Below are 15,904 nucleotides of genomic sequence, written 5' to 3'. Positions count from 1 at the left end.
GGCCCACCTCATGCCTTTTTAATCCATCCTTGAATTGCTATTGCTAATTTCCTAAACTCCAGGTTGGCTCATCTTGTTCCCTCAATGTAATCTTCTTCCATCCCTATGGAGTAAGGGTGGTAAGAATGGTGATGGTGATGATGATGGTGGTGGCTAAAGTTTAAATATGATGAAGACGGGATAACAAGTACTAAGCCTTACTCTGTGCCAGGTACTTTAAGTACTTTACATATATCTTATTTAAATTACAAATACACCAATGAGGCAATTACACTACTACCATCGATTTATAGATGAGGAAAATAATGAAATCATGACATTTACACACCCTGTAATGAACCTTTACTTTCCTATCCTTTAAAAAATTTTTTGCTTTACTATTATTATTTTTATTAGAGATGAGGTCTGACTGAATTGCCCAGGCTGGTCTCGAACTCCTGGCCTCAAGTTGTCCTTCCACCTCGGCCTCCAAAGTGTTGAGATTATAGGTGTGAGCCACCATGTTGTCTCCACTATTATACTTTCCTATCTTTATTGTCTACTGCATCTTTCCTTTTTTTTTTCCTCCCCAGAGATGGGGTCTTGCTATGTCCCCCAGTCTTGAGTGCAGTGGCACCATCATAGCTCACTGCAGCCTTGAACTTTTAGGCTCAAATGATCCTCCTGGCTCAGCCTCTTGAGTAGCTGGGACTACAGGTGTGCACCACCATGCCCAGCTAATTTTTTTCATTTTTTTATAGAGATGGAATCTTGCTATGTTGCTCAGACTGGCCTTGAACTCCTGGCCTCAAGTGATCCTCCCACCTCAACCTCCCAAGTAATTGGGATTAAAGTCATGAGCCACCACACCCAGCCCACAACATCCTTCTAGCCCCCTCTAAATATACAATAACTGCAACTGTACTTACTATCCACCAAATATAACAGAGCCTGAATGGGGTGACGCTCTTGGTTAGGAGACTCCTATTCACCATTCTCTGAAATCCTCATTTTTCAAGGTCCAGTAAAATTACTACCTTCTCTGTCAGCCTCCCAGACTTCTTCCATTGAGACTTAATTGTTATTATTATTAAGCTATGAGAATCTGTAGAATTTTAGGCACTCAAGTTATGGCAGTATGACAGAAAAAAAAACCTTTTCTAAATGACAAGTGTTATCAAGTGCTTCCAAATATCATGTACAATTCAAAAAGGGCATTAGAAAGTCAAAGTATGTAATTAAGAAGGTCCATCTAAATGCAATGCCTATTCTGGCAGGTGCTGCCACCTGCCTAGGATTTGTGGTGAGAAACGTGCTTTGTATCGGTACCTGCCCTTTCCAAATCTAACTCTAAAGAGAGTATCACAAACCTGAAGAAAGAAGAGCTGTGAAACGGAACTAACTAGGAATATCTATTCTTAGCAATTATTTTAACACCTTTCTGCTTAGAAGGCTTGGAAGTTCAGAAACAAAGAAAATTATATTTACAGGGGAAAATGACAGGTTTCACTATAGACATTTCTTTTCTTGTTTTTCTTCCTCCCTCCTTCCTTCCTTCCTTCCCTCCCTCCCTCTCTTTCTTTCGTTCCTTTCTCTTTCCTTCCTCTCTCTCTTTCTCCCTCCCTTCCTCCCTTCCTTCCAACAGGGTCTCACTCTGTTGCCTAGGCTGGAGTGCAGTGGCCCAATCCAAGTGCAACCTTGAACTCCTGGGCTCAAGTGATCCTCCTGGCTCAGCCTCCTGAGTAGCTGGGACTACAGGCACATGCCACCACACCTGGCTGTTTTTGTTTGTTTTTTTTTTTTTAGAGGTGGTGTCTTGCTGTGTTGTCCAGTCTGGTCTCAAACTCCTGGCCTCAAATGATCCTCTCCTCCTGCCTGGGCCTCCCAAAGTGCTGGGATTACAGGCATGAGCCACAGTGCCTGGCCCAACATTTCAAATCTAAGTAACTCAAAACAGATAAAAATGTACTACAGATACTCTACATTTTGTGACCATTAGGCTGCAAAACCATTATTCTTCCAGAATAAATAGGGTAAATTACTTGACTGAATGACCATCAAGATATTTACAGTCTCAGAAACCCTATCTCTAAGTCCACACCCAGATGACCAGTGGTGGGGAATTCCAATTCTAGTTCTGGACCAGCGAATGTCCAGGCAATGGAGAAGCAAAGAACACATCAAAGCGACTGTTATCAGAAGTCTATTGAGGACTAGTCACACCTGCAATTCCATTCCTGCAACAAATCTGTGATAAGAGCACAAGAAATGCCAAACTGTGTCAAAGCCAGTCAGTCCAGCTAACTCAGGATTCTGTGTTATTACAGGAACAGGGCCATGGTCCTCTGTGGTTGTGGGGAAAGGGGAAAGGCGGTGATATACATAAAATATGTATATATTTTAAAGATTCTGCAAAATTTCCAATTAAGAAAATAATTTCTCATTGAAATTATTGAAATTTCTCATTGAAAAACTGAATATTCAAATTATTGAAAATAAATTTTCAGCTATCCACAAATTTACTTAAAGCTTTTTGGGAAGTCATTTAAGTAATTAAATATATGAAAAGTTTTCCATGACAATTAAATCTTAATCATGAAAACCACTAGATGTGAATTCCTAAAATGTTTACTCAATAATATTTTTTAAACAAATTACCTGCATTACAGGAAACAAAAAAAATTTACCATTCCTTTTTGTTTGGGTTACACATACACACACACACACATATGAAAGGGAGAAAATGTCTTAGTATCACAGTTCTTTATGTTCCTTGGCTATTTTTTAATAACACAAATTCATGAAAAATCCTGTTATCTAATGATTAAAATTCAATCCAATTCTTTTTTCTTGTGCTTTGAAGGTGTGGCTGAAGTTCTTTCAGCTTCTTCCTGAACAGATTACTAATTTTTCCCTAATGTATTGTTTTTCCAGAAAGCCAGCTTCCATGTTTACAGTATCTGGGAGGTGAATGCAATTTGGGGGAGACGCTTAAGTGTCTTTTCCTCTAGCGTGAACACATCGCCCTGACTGCCTACCACTAGGGAAGGCGCCGCTTCCTTTCCTGTATCTACTCACCATGCCTTTTTCTTCCGCTTGTGCTTGGACTCAATCATGCGAACAATGGCTTCTTCTTCATAGGTGTGGCCACACACTTTATTTTTCACTGGCTTCTTCATTTCCAGCTGTAATCAAGGAGATGTTAGGCTTTCAGGAATGATAATGATCAACTTCCAGGAGCTGTTTTTTGCCTAGTCCTGAGCTTTCTATGTTTACTTTCCCATTCTCATGGCTTTAGATAATTACCAGGCTTTAGATAAGGAAATGCAGGGAGACCAGTGGCACCACTGTCACTTGGCCTGTGGGCTATGACTTTACCCCTAGGTCCTATGGGCATGGTTGACTGAAAGCTCTTTCCAGCCCAAGAACCTCCCATGTACACTTTTCAACCCTCATCACTTTTCTTTCCTCCCTCCTTAACTCCCAACATGAAATCAAACCAGAAAGCAAACGGGAGGCTTTTGGCCTCTGTGAATTGTGTTTTCTTTCAGGGGAACGAGGAGGAAGCGGTACCTGTGTAATGGGGCAGATGAAGTTGGTCTGACTTTGGGTCACAATCATATCTTCATCCACTCCTTCTGTTCCATCAGCCTCTCTGTCAGCTTGAAGGCCATCTAGAGGAAAAAGGGGAGTTGATGAGCCTCCTTGGTCTAACATCACGCCAAAGTCGAGGAAGGAATAGAAGGAAGAGAGGCTCCCCGTCTCTCAGGGTGCATTTGGTGTTAGACCCTGTCCTAGGCACTTGGATGCATATTACCTCTTTTGCTCTCTAGAGAACACTGCAGCGTACCTGATTCTGCCCATTTTTGATAAGGAAACTCAGAAGAGAAAAAAAAGACTTTTTCAAAGTTACAGAGAATTAATTCGTGAGGGAGTTCTGCCCAGTGACGGAGGGTATGGCTTTGGAGTCAGACGACTGAACTGGTTATCTCTTCATGTCCAGGGGGAGAGGCTGGGCGAGCAAGGTGCCCTAGTTAAAAGCCTCTACTTTATAGCTTTGTTGCAAACATTAGATGAAGACTGTGGTGTGCTTTGTACAACTCATGGCACAAGGAAACAATCAATAAACAGTAATTACTATTAGGTAGTTCAGGGGTTCTCAAACTTTTTAGTCACAGATTTGAATCCTTTTGCACTTTTAGATATTACTGAGGATCCCAAAGAGCTTTTTCTCTGTGGGTTATATTTATAATATTTATATTAGGCGTTAAGGCAGGAATTTTAAAAACGTATTCATTAATTCATTTAAAGATAATCCCATTACATGTTAACATAAACATTTTAAAAATTAAAAGTAATTATATTTCCGGAACCAAAAAAAGATAGTGAGTAGAGTGGCATTGTTTTCCGTTTGTGTAAATATCTTTAGTGATCAGCTTTACAGAAGACAGTTGCATTTTGGTATCTGCGTATGCTTTCGATCTGCTACAATATTGCATGTCGTGTAGCCTCTGGAAAAATTCACTACTGAAAAGAATGAGAGTGAAAAAGGCAAATGAGATCTTACTGTTATCATGAAAATGGTTTTTGACCCTAAAGATACCCTGAAAGGCTCTCGGAGAACCCTAGGGATCCCTGGCCCTTGGCGAACTGCTGAACCGGCTTTAAACACGGCACTAGCTGCTTCTGACACCTATGTTCTTTTCATTACAACCTACTTGCCCTTCACTGGGGAAAAAAACACATGACAGACACTTTCTGAATGCGATAGGAGTGGGTATCTCACATGAAAGCCTTTCTCTCAGAGAAGGGACACTTGTCATTTTGCACAGAAGCCGAAGATCAATAGCTTTGTAAACATAAGTGTTGACAGTGAAGTCCTTCCTTCTCCCGCCCTTTCCTTTCTCTACTATCTTCTCCCTTCCCTTCCTTTCTGTTTTGGCAAAATAATATAGACATAAAAACTGCTTTCCTTTATCTACCTTGGCTTTCTTTTTTTTTTCTATCGAGACAGGATCTCGCTCTGTCGCCCAGGCTGGAGTGCCAGTGGCACGATCACAGCTTACTGCAGCCTCAAACTCCTGGGCTTGAGAGATCTTCCCGGTTCAGCCTCCTGAGTAGCTGGACTACAGGCACGAATCAATACGCCCTGCTAATTTTTTTTAATTCTTTGTAGAGATGGGGTCTTGCTATTGCCCAGGCTGGTCTCAAACTCCTGGCCTCAAGTGATCCTTCTGCCTTGGCCTCCCAAAGTGCTGGGATTACAGGCGTGAGCCACTACGCCCAGCCTGCTTTCCTTTTAATATGTGAGAAGGAAACCCTTGTGTCTGGTTCAGATGGTTAGGCATATATTTCAGCTCCAAAGAACTGATGACTTTGGGTCTCCACTATCTATCTACAAAGGTACCACAAGGTTGAGTATCCCTTATGCAAAATGCTTGGGAAGTATTTTGGACTTTTTTTTGATTTTTGAATATTTGCATATATATAATGAGATGAAATTCATTTATGTTTCATATGCAACTTATACACATAGTCTGAGGTATTTTATACAGTATTTTTTTTTTGTTTCTTTTTTTTTTTTTTGAGACAGAGTCTCACTCTGTTGCCCTGGCTAGAGTGCTGTGGTGTCAGCCTAGCTCACAGCAACCTCAAACTTCTGGGCTCAAGCGATCCTCCTGCCTTAGCCTCCCGGGTAGCTGGGACTACAAGCACACGCCACCGCGCCTGGCCTATACGGTATTTTTAATAATTTTGTGCACCCATTACATGAGGTAAGGTGTGGGATTTTCTACATGTGGCATCATGTTGGCATCATTAGGGATGCTCTACCTGTAATGGGTACAGAAAGAGGGCCATGGAGCTCTTCTTCAAGGCTACCCAGTGAATTAATGGCTGGAACTCAGGGCTTCCTTCTGCCTCCAAGTTCAGCTCAGCCCAGCTCAGCCCAGCCCAGTTCAGCCCAGCCCAGCCCTCGGCCTCCCTTCTGCCTCTGTTTTTTGGTAGGGATTTCACTTTCTTTCAGTGGACTTGTGCTATTTGTATGCCAGCAGCGTGCTATCCACTGTCCACCAAACCAGCTCTCATTCTTTGAGGAAGGCAAGAATGAAGACCTCAGGGCTCAGGACTTCCCAGGCAGAGCATTTTTAACCATTGGACAATAAGGTACCGTGCCTTAGGCCTTCCAGTTTTTCAGGGACCTATAAAAATGTATGAGACCTTGAAAACCATTTATTGGCTTCAAAACAGGATAACTGGCCGGGCGTGGTGGCTCACGCCTATAATCCTAGCACTCTGGGAGGCCGAGATGGGAGGATGGCTCCGAGCTCAGGAGTTCAAGACCAGCCTGAGCAAGAACAACACCCTGTTTCTACTAAAAAATAGAAAAAAAATTAGCCGAGTAACTAAAAATAGAAAAATTTAGCCGGGCGTGGTGGTATGCGCCTGTAGTCCCAGCTACTTGGGAGGCTGAGGCAGAAGGATCGCTTGAGCCCAGGAGTTTGAGGTTGCTGTGAGATAGGCTGACACCACGGCACTCTAGCCCGGGCAACAGAGCAAGACTCTGTCTCAAAAACAAAAACAAAAAACAAAAAAAAACCCCAGGATACCTATAAAATTGAAAAAGCCTCCTCCTGGGGGCTGCTGCCTCCCATTTCTGATCGTGTGTTTGACAGCCAAAATAAAAGTAGCTCTTCGACATTTCTTACAGGGTTTATTCTGAACCGATGGCAGATTTGTGACTGTAGATGTTATACTGTGGAATACAACAGAAAATCCGTTAAGATGTATAACAGAGTTCAGCTGATGTGGGTTTGTTTGTTATTTTCTGTTTTTAAATTTCAAAAGGTAGAGGAAGTAAGAAAGCATTACTCAAATGCAATGCCAACCACTAGGGAAGGCTGAGTGGGGAACTTCGAAACTGTAGCAGTGATCACAAAAGAAGAAGGTAACAAAAGTGAGACTGGGAAGAATGCCACCAGTGAGTAAGAGCCCGCAAACCAAGAGTCTAAAAAGAGAAAGATTCTCAATAACTAAACGTCTCTAGAGACAGAACATTTCCTCACCCTAAATCTATATTTATAGAAATTGACATTAGCATTGGGAGTCTCCAGTGCGCTAACGAAAGGTCATATCTGGCAATAAATATCACTTATGCTGAGTTAATTGACCCAAAGACAAAACTTTGTGTAAGTTTTACTTGGTAAGAGGAAGATTGGAGAGAAAATATAGATCATCTACTAAAATCACAGTTTTAAAACTGAGGTTATCTATCCTAAGTCTTTCATTTACTTGAGAAAATTGAGATCCAAACAAATTGTAGGTTTTGTCCAAATGTCATGCAGGAATTTAATAAATCAGTGTGTTGCCTTATTTTCTTGGACTGGTTCATTTGAATACTAAAATCAGTGTATTGGTTCTGGGAGCCCCCCTGGCCCCCAAATTATTATTTCATTAATAATAATAATACCTCGAGTTTACTGAATGTTATATAGCAGCTACTGTGCTAAGCACTTTATAGACATTATTTCATTTAATCCTCACAAAACACTACTCATGAACAATGACTGTATTGTTATTCTCATTGTATAAACAAGAAAATTTAAGCCCCATGGTATTTTTAAGGCAAATGTAGAAAATATCTGCCTTATAAACAAGAAACAATTGGATTAAATCAGTTTAATCTTTATTAAAGAGATCACAATAATTTTCGTGATTACAAACAGAAAAACAAACTAGTCACATTATATGTATATTATATATATATATATGTGTGAGGTATGTTGTTAGAAGCATATGCCAGCTGTCAACTCCTGACTGATGGGCAGATCTCGGACCCACACTGTACGTCCCGATACCTGGGCCCAGGGCACCCCAGTGCTGTGCTGAGGAGGGAAGCCTGGTCAAGAACTAGCATTTACAGAGCACTCACAAGACATGTAGCAGGGTGTGAGTTAGGTAACTTGGATGTGATTTTTTTTGATGTCAGAAATGAAGACCAAAAGGAAGGAGAAGCCACGGCAATGCTTGAATTAGTATTTCCAAAGGTCTATAAATATGCCTCAGTGATGTAAAGTTGGGGGGTGGTGGTGGTGAGGGCATTTATTGCACCCCGAGACGTAGGTTCAAGGTTACTCGGTTGTGTCCGTGAGTGCAAAGTCCAACAGCTCTGTCTACTGTCCTCCGCATCTCAGTCACCATCCACACAGTTGCCTGAAGCTCGTCTTTGGAATCACTCTTTGTAATTTCCTTTTCTTCATTCCTCTCGTCCAATCCACTGCCAGGTTGTGTCGACTCTGGTTCTAAACCATATTCCACATCCAGCCCCTTCTCTCATTCTCTCCTGCGCCCCTCAGTCCGAACCACTACCGCCTCCTGCCTGGACCTCTGCAGCTGCCTCTGCACCAGTGACCCTGCTTTGACAAGGGCCACAACCCGCCTATGCCTGCTTCCTGCAGTGGCCTGCCCTGCCCTGCGAGACCTTGCCTGGACAACCTCTCTGATCAGTCTCCCTGTCAACCCTCATGCTCTAGGTACACTGGCCTTTTCTCTGTTTCTAGAGCATGCCAAGCTCCTAGTATCTTTGGGCCTTTACACTAACCTGCCTAGAATGTTCTTCCTCCTGCTCTTGCTCATCCTACTTCTTCTTGTCATTTTAAAATGTCAGTTTAAATGTCATCTCTTTGGAGAGGCCTTCTTGGACACCCTAAACTAAAGAAGCCAAGGCAGACTTTCTCTAGCGCATCACTCTGTTGCGGCTCTCTGCATAGCACATGTCCTAAGCACTATTTTCCTGTCTGCCTTCCGTCCCTCCCTCCCCACTCCCTCGTTCTCTTCCAGAAAAGCAGGGCCTTTGTTGTCTTGTTCACTGATGTTTCCCAGAGTCCAGAACAGTCCTTGGCATACAGTAGTATGTGTTCAATAAACATTTGACAAGTAAAGTGCTCCATCCAACAAGGCAGGAGTGGGCATATTTTTCACAAGATTACACTTAACATATTTAGCAGACGTGGCAGCACAAACACATACACACACCCTTACACAATGATGATTTTAGAGGTTTTAGTCAAATAACAGAACACTCTCGTGTGGGGTGCAGCCTTGGACCCCGAATTACATGTCAAAGGCAGGAAGTAAATATAAGTTTTACAATTACAGTCGGCCGTGTGGTAATTACAAAGGAGAATCCAGACATGGTCTTGTGGTCAGAAAATACATTTGGTCCTGGCCACACACAGCCCTAGTATTAGTCACTTGTCTGTATTCAGGCATCCCAAATTTGGCTACCAGTTAGAAAGTTTCATGCCAGCTGGGAATAAAAGTTGATTGCTATGTGCTTCCATTAAGCCTCAACATTTTTCTAAAAGCATTTTTCTCTTGAAACTAGTAGCACATGAAGAAAATACTTTACAAATATTTGTTGCCTGCTTGAAATACTTATTAGACTGCCCAGATTATTTTACTTGCACTATTCTAAGGACTGTGTATTTGCAGAGGCTGAGAAGGTGCACGGAAGATTTTGGGGCCACCCTAATGTACAAAAGCACATTGATTCCAAGTTTGAAACTCTAGTTACAGTGTGTACATATGTGTCTGTGCCAACTCGTGATTTGTTTCTCCTACTTAATAACCTACAGCTGGGGCTACCAGTGATCCCACCTATGAACTCAGATGCATCTTAGACTCTAAGTGGAAAAAGAAGTATGTCAGCAGGCTCGATCCCTTTGGCTTGGAATTAAGGGCTGTGTGTGTGTGCTCTGCTTTGCTTTGAGCTCCACTCTATGGTACTCTTGGGTGTCCAGCTTTGTATCTCGGTTTCTTCCTGGGCCTGGTGGCCTGTCCTGAATGTCACCTGTTTGGTTGGACCAAGCTACTATTTCCTTTCTCAAAGGAACTGCATCCTAGTTTCCAACACTCCCTGGCACTAGCTAAGACTCTGCTGTGTGTGAACAGCTTTTGCAGAATTAAGCGGCAGGTCGTGCTCAGATAGGGCCTACACAATCGATGATTACCTAGATGTTACTTCCCTCACAGGATGGCAAAATACAAGAAACATACATTTCAACAAAAATATTCAATGAACATAGGTTAATACAATACAATCAGAACAATGTCCAGAACACAGTAAGGATCCAATAAATGTTATAATCAATGTTATATACTTCTGTAATTGTAAATGGTTATTGTTATTACTTTTACCACTATTATATACCAGACATTATGCTTAGTATTGGCAAAAAACAATCACATAGAACAGATACATACAAAGCAAAGTGGTCTTGGAGGGCTAAGTATATCCAAGATACTGTGGAAAGAGGGTCCCTAGATAGAACAGGGTCAGTCTCTCTGAGGAGCTGATGTCTGATATAGGTCAATGAGGAGGATCTTTCAACTTTCATTTCTAATACAACTCTGCTGCCCCCTTAAAAGTGAGCATTTCATTCATCACCACCTCAGGTCAACATTCTGGTCAATGTTCTTCCTCCCTTTTTTCTCTTAGCTATAATCTACCTGCATCTCAGATTCATGTACCTGGAGAAACTATCTCTGTCCAACCCAACCCATTCTCTAGAGCTGCTCTCCTTTCTTTGAAATCCCATATACCCACTGTCTATACTATACTCTCTTAGCTTAAATTTTCTCTTTAGTTAATCGTTTCATGTGAATGGAAGTTCTTTTCCAGATACACCGACGCTCCTTGAGGAAAAGCACTGTGTGTTCAAGCAAGCCAACTCAACTGGACTTACATTTATTGAACTCTTGCTCTGGTCCAAGCACCACACCAAATGCCAGCTGTGGTTATAAAGAGGACTAAGATTGGGTCTGGAAGGATAGATGGATTCGAATACTTACATTCTGTGTGACGAGTGAAATATATGTGTTTTGTATAAAGTACAAATGTATCTTTGGAGATAAGGTGAAGAATCAAGGTGACCTCCTGGAGAAGGCGATGACTAAGCCAGGCTCTCTAGGGAGGTGTGGTAAGGCAATGAGGATTACGGTATATAGGAACACGGCTCTGCAAACAGCCTGTTTGGATTTGCCTGGTTCTATCACTTTATTAGCTGGGTGCTCCTGGGCAAGTTACTCCACTGTCTTTGCCTCAGTCATCTCAGCTGTGACATGGAGCTAATATAATGGTATTTACTTCACAGTGCTGTATAAGGATCAAGTGAATGACTGTATGAAAAGTTCTTAGAACGGTGCCTGGCAAATAGCAAGTCATAGCAGCTGACACAGCACTATCAACATCTTCAATTTGCTGTACGTTCCCACTTCCATGGCTCTTTCGACACACTGCTCTGAAGATGTTGCAAGTAAACTGAATAAAGAGTTTCCTCCAAATGAGCTGACATTTTAATAAGATAATACCCTTTTATACTATCGTGCACTTGTTAATTTATCTACTTTTATTTTAGACATGTCCTTCATCTTCAGCTGACATCATGTATGAATTTGCCTCCACCTAGTAAATACTGCCAAAGTATTAGGGTTTTAAAACAATTAAAAACCAGCACAGTCACGTCAGTTGAGATTTGGTCAGACAATATCCATTTCGAGCCAATAAATCCTGAAAATATCCCCAAACTCAGTACTTACATTTACTACTTCTTATAAGGTTTAATGACCAACTGTAGGTCACCAAGCAAAAGCAGGAAATCTAATGCACATGTTCTATTTCTGTGTTCTGCACAATGAATTAGAAAACCACATAATAGGAAAGGTCGGATTAGCACGAGAAGGTCTACAACTTCCAATTATCTACATCCACAGTAAAGTCTGAAGCAAGTGAAGATCAGAAGATAAGAAACTTCCTTTGGGCTCATCTTCTTATATTTTCTTATTTTAAAGGGTTGTAAATACCACCTATGCGGGTAACCCAAGACAGACTACTCAAGTGGCTCCATTCTCCATCTTTAATCTATCCTGACTCTGTCTCCTCCTCTTTATTCTCACTGCTGCTGTCCTACTTTCAGCCCGCAGAATAAAAGTTCTTTATTCTTCTCTCTGCCCCAGTCTCCCCAGTCTATTCTTCCCACTCCAGCTGGTCACCTTTCTAAACCATGGCCTCCTAAGCATGACAGCAGACTCCATTCGCCGGCCCAGAGTATCATCATCTCCTGCTCCCATCCACCTCAATCCCATCCCCCATACCCTCCCCAAACTAATTACAGTCCACCCCAATCTGCCCTGCTATTCTGTGCTTCTGCTATCGCTTCACCTAGCAATCTGTGCCCACCCTTCAAGACTCAATTCAAGTATTTCTTCTGTGAACTTCCAAAGCAGAGGTGATTCCTCCTTAGGCCTCCCGGCTACCTTTAGAACACACTGTGATCATCTATTCACGTCTCTGTCTTCCCTACCAGACTGTGGATTCCTTAAGGGAACAGACTCTGTCTTATTCATATTCATATTCTCAGGGAGCCAGGCGAAGTATAGGAATCAATAAATGCTTGAATGAGTGCTTACTGAAACAAGAGAATGCTTTGAATCCTATTACATATAAATTTGCCACAACAAGAAGATGAAAATGGTGAAGAAGACTGTTTTGAAGGCAAACATTTTAGAATAAGGCAATTTGGTCCTTGATCTAATTACTAGTTTTTCAGAAAGGGAGCCGTATTGCACTATCTTGGTCACATCACTGGACATTCTGTGTTCCACTTCTGTACAAAGGAAAATTACTAAAGAGCAAGATGATGTAGGCCATATTCCAAGAAATAAACTACTCCACATTATGTCTTTAGGTCATTTCTGATTATTCTCTTGCTCCAAACCATCTACGTCCACAGGAAAGTACAGGAATAACCAGTTACCAAAAACACGTACATCGTTTTAAGTTTGTTGAATTTCCAATGTGGAACAGAGTACACATGTAGTGACATTCAGCAGTTTTATAATAGAGAAACATTGGAGAAATATAGAGATGTGGCAGACTGAGAATTTAAGAAACTGTGGCATTACCATTCACAAAATCTGATAGTTATTAAAAACAATCTTTAACATGGGGAAATGCTCATAACATGAGGTGATAAAACTTGAATTAAAACTATATGTAGTATGATTTATTTAAAAAATTGTATATAGTAAAAAGCCTGAAAGAATATATGATGAAATGTCATATAGTCCATCATGTCCAGATGACGTAACTACTGTACATGTGAACTGGTAGCAGAGAATCAAGGATAATTTCTGAGATTTTTGGAGACAGTTATTTAGCTTGAGCTTTTTATACTTAGTATTTTTCACGAGATCAAGTAGTACGTATGAGGTAAGTAGAACTGATGGCGATGAGGATGAACAAATTTGTTTATTCTATTTGTCAAACTGAAACAAATGATGAAATAAAGTCCAGAGATCACAATATTTGAAAACGGAACTTGAAGACTTTCAATTGCTCAACCTTAAAACTGCAACGTTCCACTTTTGAGTAAGACGAGGCTATGATACCATTTCAATCCCTGATATTTTCTAGATGCATTATCCTAAAAGCAGTTACAGTATTTCAAACTTCTCAGATCCCCTATAAAGTAATACATCACAATTTAATTTATATAATATGTTCTCTTCTGTCTCCTCTAATTTCGGAGCTCTAGACAAAACAATAATGAAATGCCTGTCTAGAATGTGAGACTTTAATAACAGAATAAAGCCAGCCCTAATATCATAATTTGTTTTGTAAAGCTTCTCAAATCCTCAAAGGATGAAAGGTAACGAACCACTAAAGATGGCTATTTTGGGATAAAGCCCAGTGAAGGAGGAAGTACCTGTGTCACTGAGTGAGCACAGGGGGTGGCAGAGCTCGTCACATCTGTCAGCATCAGCACTGTCCTGAGACTCTAATCGCTGGAGCACATTCCCTCCCACTGACCCCAAATTTAATCCAATATGTTACTCCTTAGGATTTACACAGCATGGTAATTACAAAATGCTACAGAATCTTAGTATTCATTAAACATGCTTATTTTCCCTTTTTACATGCATTTATTTAATAATAGTATCAAGATTTACATTTGATCCATTTAAAAATTATTTTTTATAGTAGTACACTGTACCCATGTTTTAAAAAACAGGCAAGAGAACAATCCCAAAAGTATATTCAAAATGGAAGAAATTTTAAAAGGTCGAAGCCTGAGGATGCAAATCCAGTGGGGCTTAACAATCCTGTCAATAACAATGTCGGTGAAGCCCCCAAACGTAGTTCAGCTCTGCAGCCTGGCAAGTGGTCAGAGCCAATCAGGGCAGGGCTGCCCGAACTTCCAAAGTAAGGGATCCACGATTCTCTGGGCTGCAATGACATCTGCTTTCAGTTTTCAGGGTCTTGTCTGAAGTTAGCCTAACAGCCTAACAGGAAACATACCCCAGACAAAAAAATCCTGCTGGCTGGAAGGAAGGAATAAAATGAAAGTGAGTGAGAGGGAGGAAAGGAGGGTGGATGAAGGAAGGAGCTAAAGGATGAGAGAACTCTTCAGTCCCACAGAGCCCAAGGGAGGGCACCACGGAGTCAATGCCCTGGAACAGAGTCCTCGTCCCTAAGCCTTCCTTCTTCGCCCCCACCTCATCCCCTTTCCATCCTCCTCAAAACCTTCCCCACATGCAAAGGAAGACACATGACTTCAAAATCAGGATCAGCTTAGGACATAGCTCTTGTGAATGTGTACAATAGATCTGAGTCATTTGTTCGTTTTGTAAACATGGAGAAATCACACTTTTAAAACTTCCTCCTTTATGACATTCACAGTGCTTGACAGTATGTTTAGCATGGAACATTTATTCTTTTTCTTATCCACATCCAAGATGTCAAGAGGGACAGATGTTCTTTCTCACTGAAAGCTCATGTATTCCAGGACCGGTGACAATTATCAATGAGGACAGGTGGAACTGACGGGCCGTGATGGCCAGTTGCCTAGGCTGTGCCACAGAGAAGTGCAGAGAACTGAGAAGCAGCCCAGGAGGCCATTTTACCAAGGCCACCGCCTTGCTCTTGGAAAGCTTCCCAGAGTTCCAGGGGTCTCCCCTCCAACCCCTCCATCCTGGGCACTTAACACATCAAACACATCATTCGTACTCATCTGTTTATGTAGCTGTTTACCCACCAATCTGTCCGCTGCACAAGGATAGGGATGGATTTTATTCATCTCTAGATTCCCCAGTAAGAAGAAAAAGGCTCTTTAAACTTGCTTTAGGAGCTGTATAGGAAGATAAAAAGATCCCAGACAATGACCCTTCTGAGCACATAATGAAGATGATGCTGTCGGGGTGTAGCCACACGTGCAGCCCCGAGCATGGATCTCATCTGGGCCGTGCAGGAAGTACTGAGCCGGCACCAAGCGGTGAGCACACACCCCCAGCATCGCAGAGGACGAGGCTGTGTTATAGCTCCCCAATTCCTCCAACTACAATTTTCTTCCTTAGCTAAAAAGTCTCTCAAGACAAAAGAAAAAAAATAAAAAATAAAAAACATGGAGAGGCGATTGTCACAGTGATTGGGGAAGCCTCTGTCTCACTTTGAGGCCTGTGACCACAAGCCCAGGGAAGGAAGAGGGAAGCAGGGAATTAGGAGCAAATAAAGGAGGCAGGCTAAAAATAAACGAAGAGTGAACATCAAGGAGGCAGAGAAATTATGCAGGAGATGTAATTAGCACACTAATGATTGGGGTCATAATTAGGAGCAGTGGAATGAAATTAGAAAAAGGAAAATTTTAACTGTCAGGCAAAACTTTGTAAGGGAGAGATGAGTTTCTCATACTCTTCACACAGACAGAAGGCCATTCATCTGAGCAAAGTTGGTTCAAAATGAGCTAGCAATTATTTAAGGAGAATTTTATTTTTGTTACCAAAAGTAGACTAGGTTACTTGATGACACATAGAGGTCTCTTGTATCTAATTTTATCACTCTGTTCTTTGTTCTAAATTAAATAGTAAA

General features: G+C 41.5%; 1 protein-coding gene across 1 annotated transcript in view; it reads right to left on the bottom strand.

Moving 5' to 3' along the window:
- NSMCE2 (non-SMC element 2, MMS21 homolog (S. cerevisiae)) overlaps positions 1-15,904 on the bottom strand; it is a 214,206-nt gene that overhangs the window by 6,446 nt on the left and 191,856 nt on the right. Inside the window, exons 5-6 of the mRNA XM_012660842.1 lie at positions 3,553-3,653; positions 3,058-3,164 (exon numbers count right to left, since the gene is read on the bottom strand). Coding sequence (XP_012516296.1) covers positions 3,058-3,164; positions 3,553-3,653 — 208 coding nt within the window. The remainder of the gene's footprint in view (positions 1-3,057; positions 3,165-3,552; positions 3,654-15,904) is intronic.

Source organism: Propithecus coquereli, unplaced genomic scaffold (assembly GCF_000956105.1).
Source record: "Propithecus coquereli isolate 6110/MARCELLA unplaced genomic scaffold, Pcoq_1.0 Scaffold68, whole genome shotgun sequence".
NCBI lineage: Eukaryota > Metazoa > Chordata > Mammalia > Primates > Indriidae > Propithecus > Propithecus coquereli.
The sequence above is the reverse complement of the archived record's forward strand: the minus strand, read 5'-3'. Positions and strand labels throughout refer to the sequence as shown.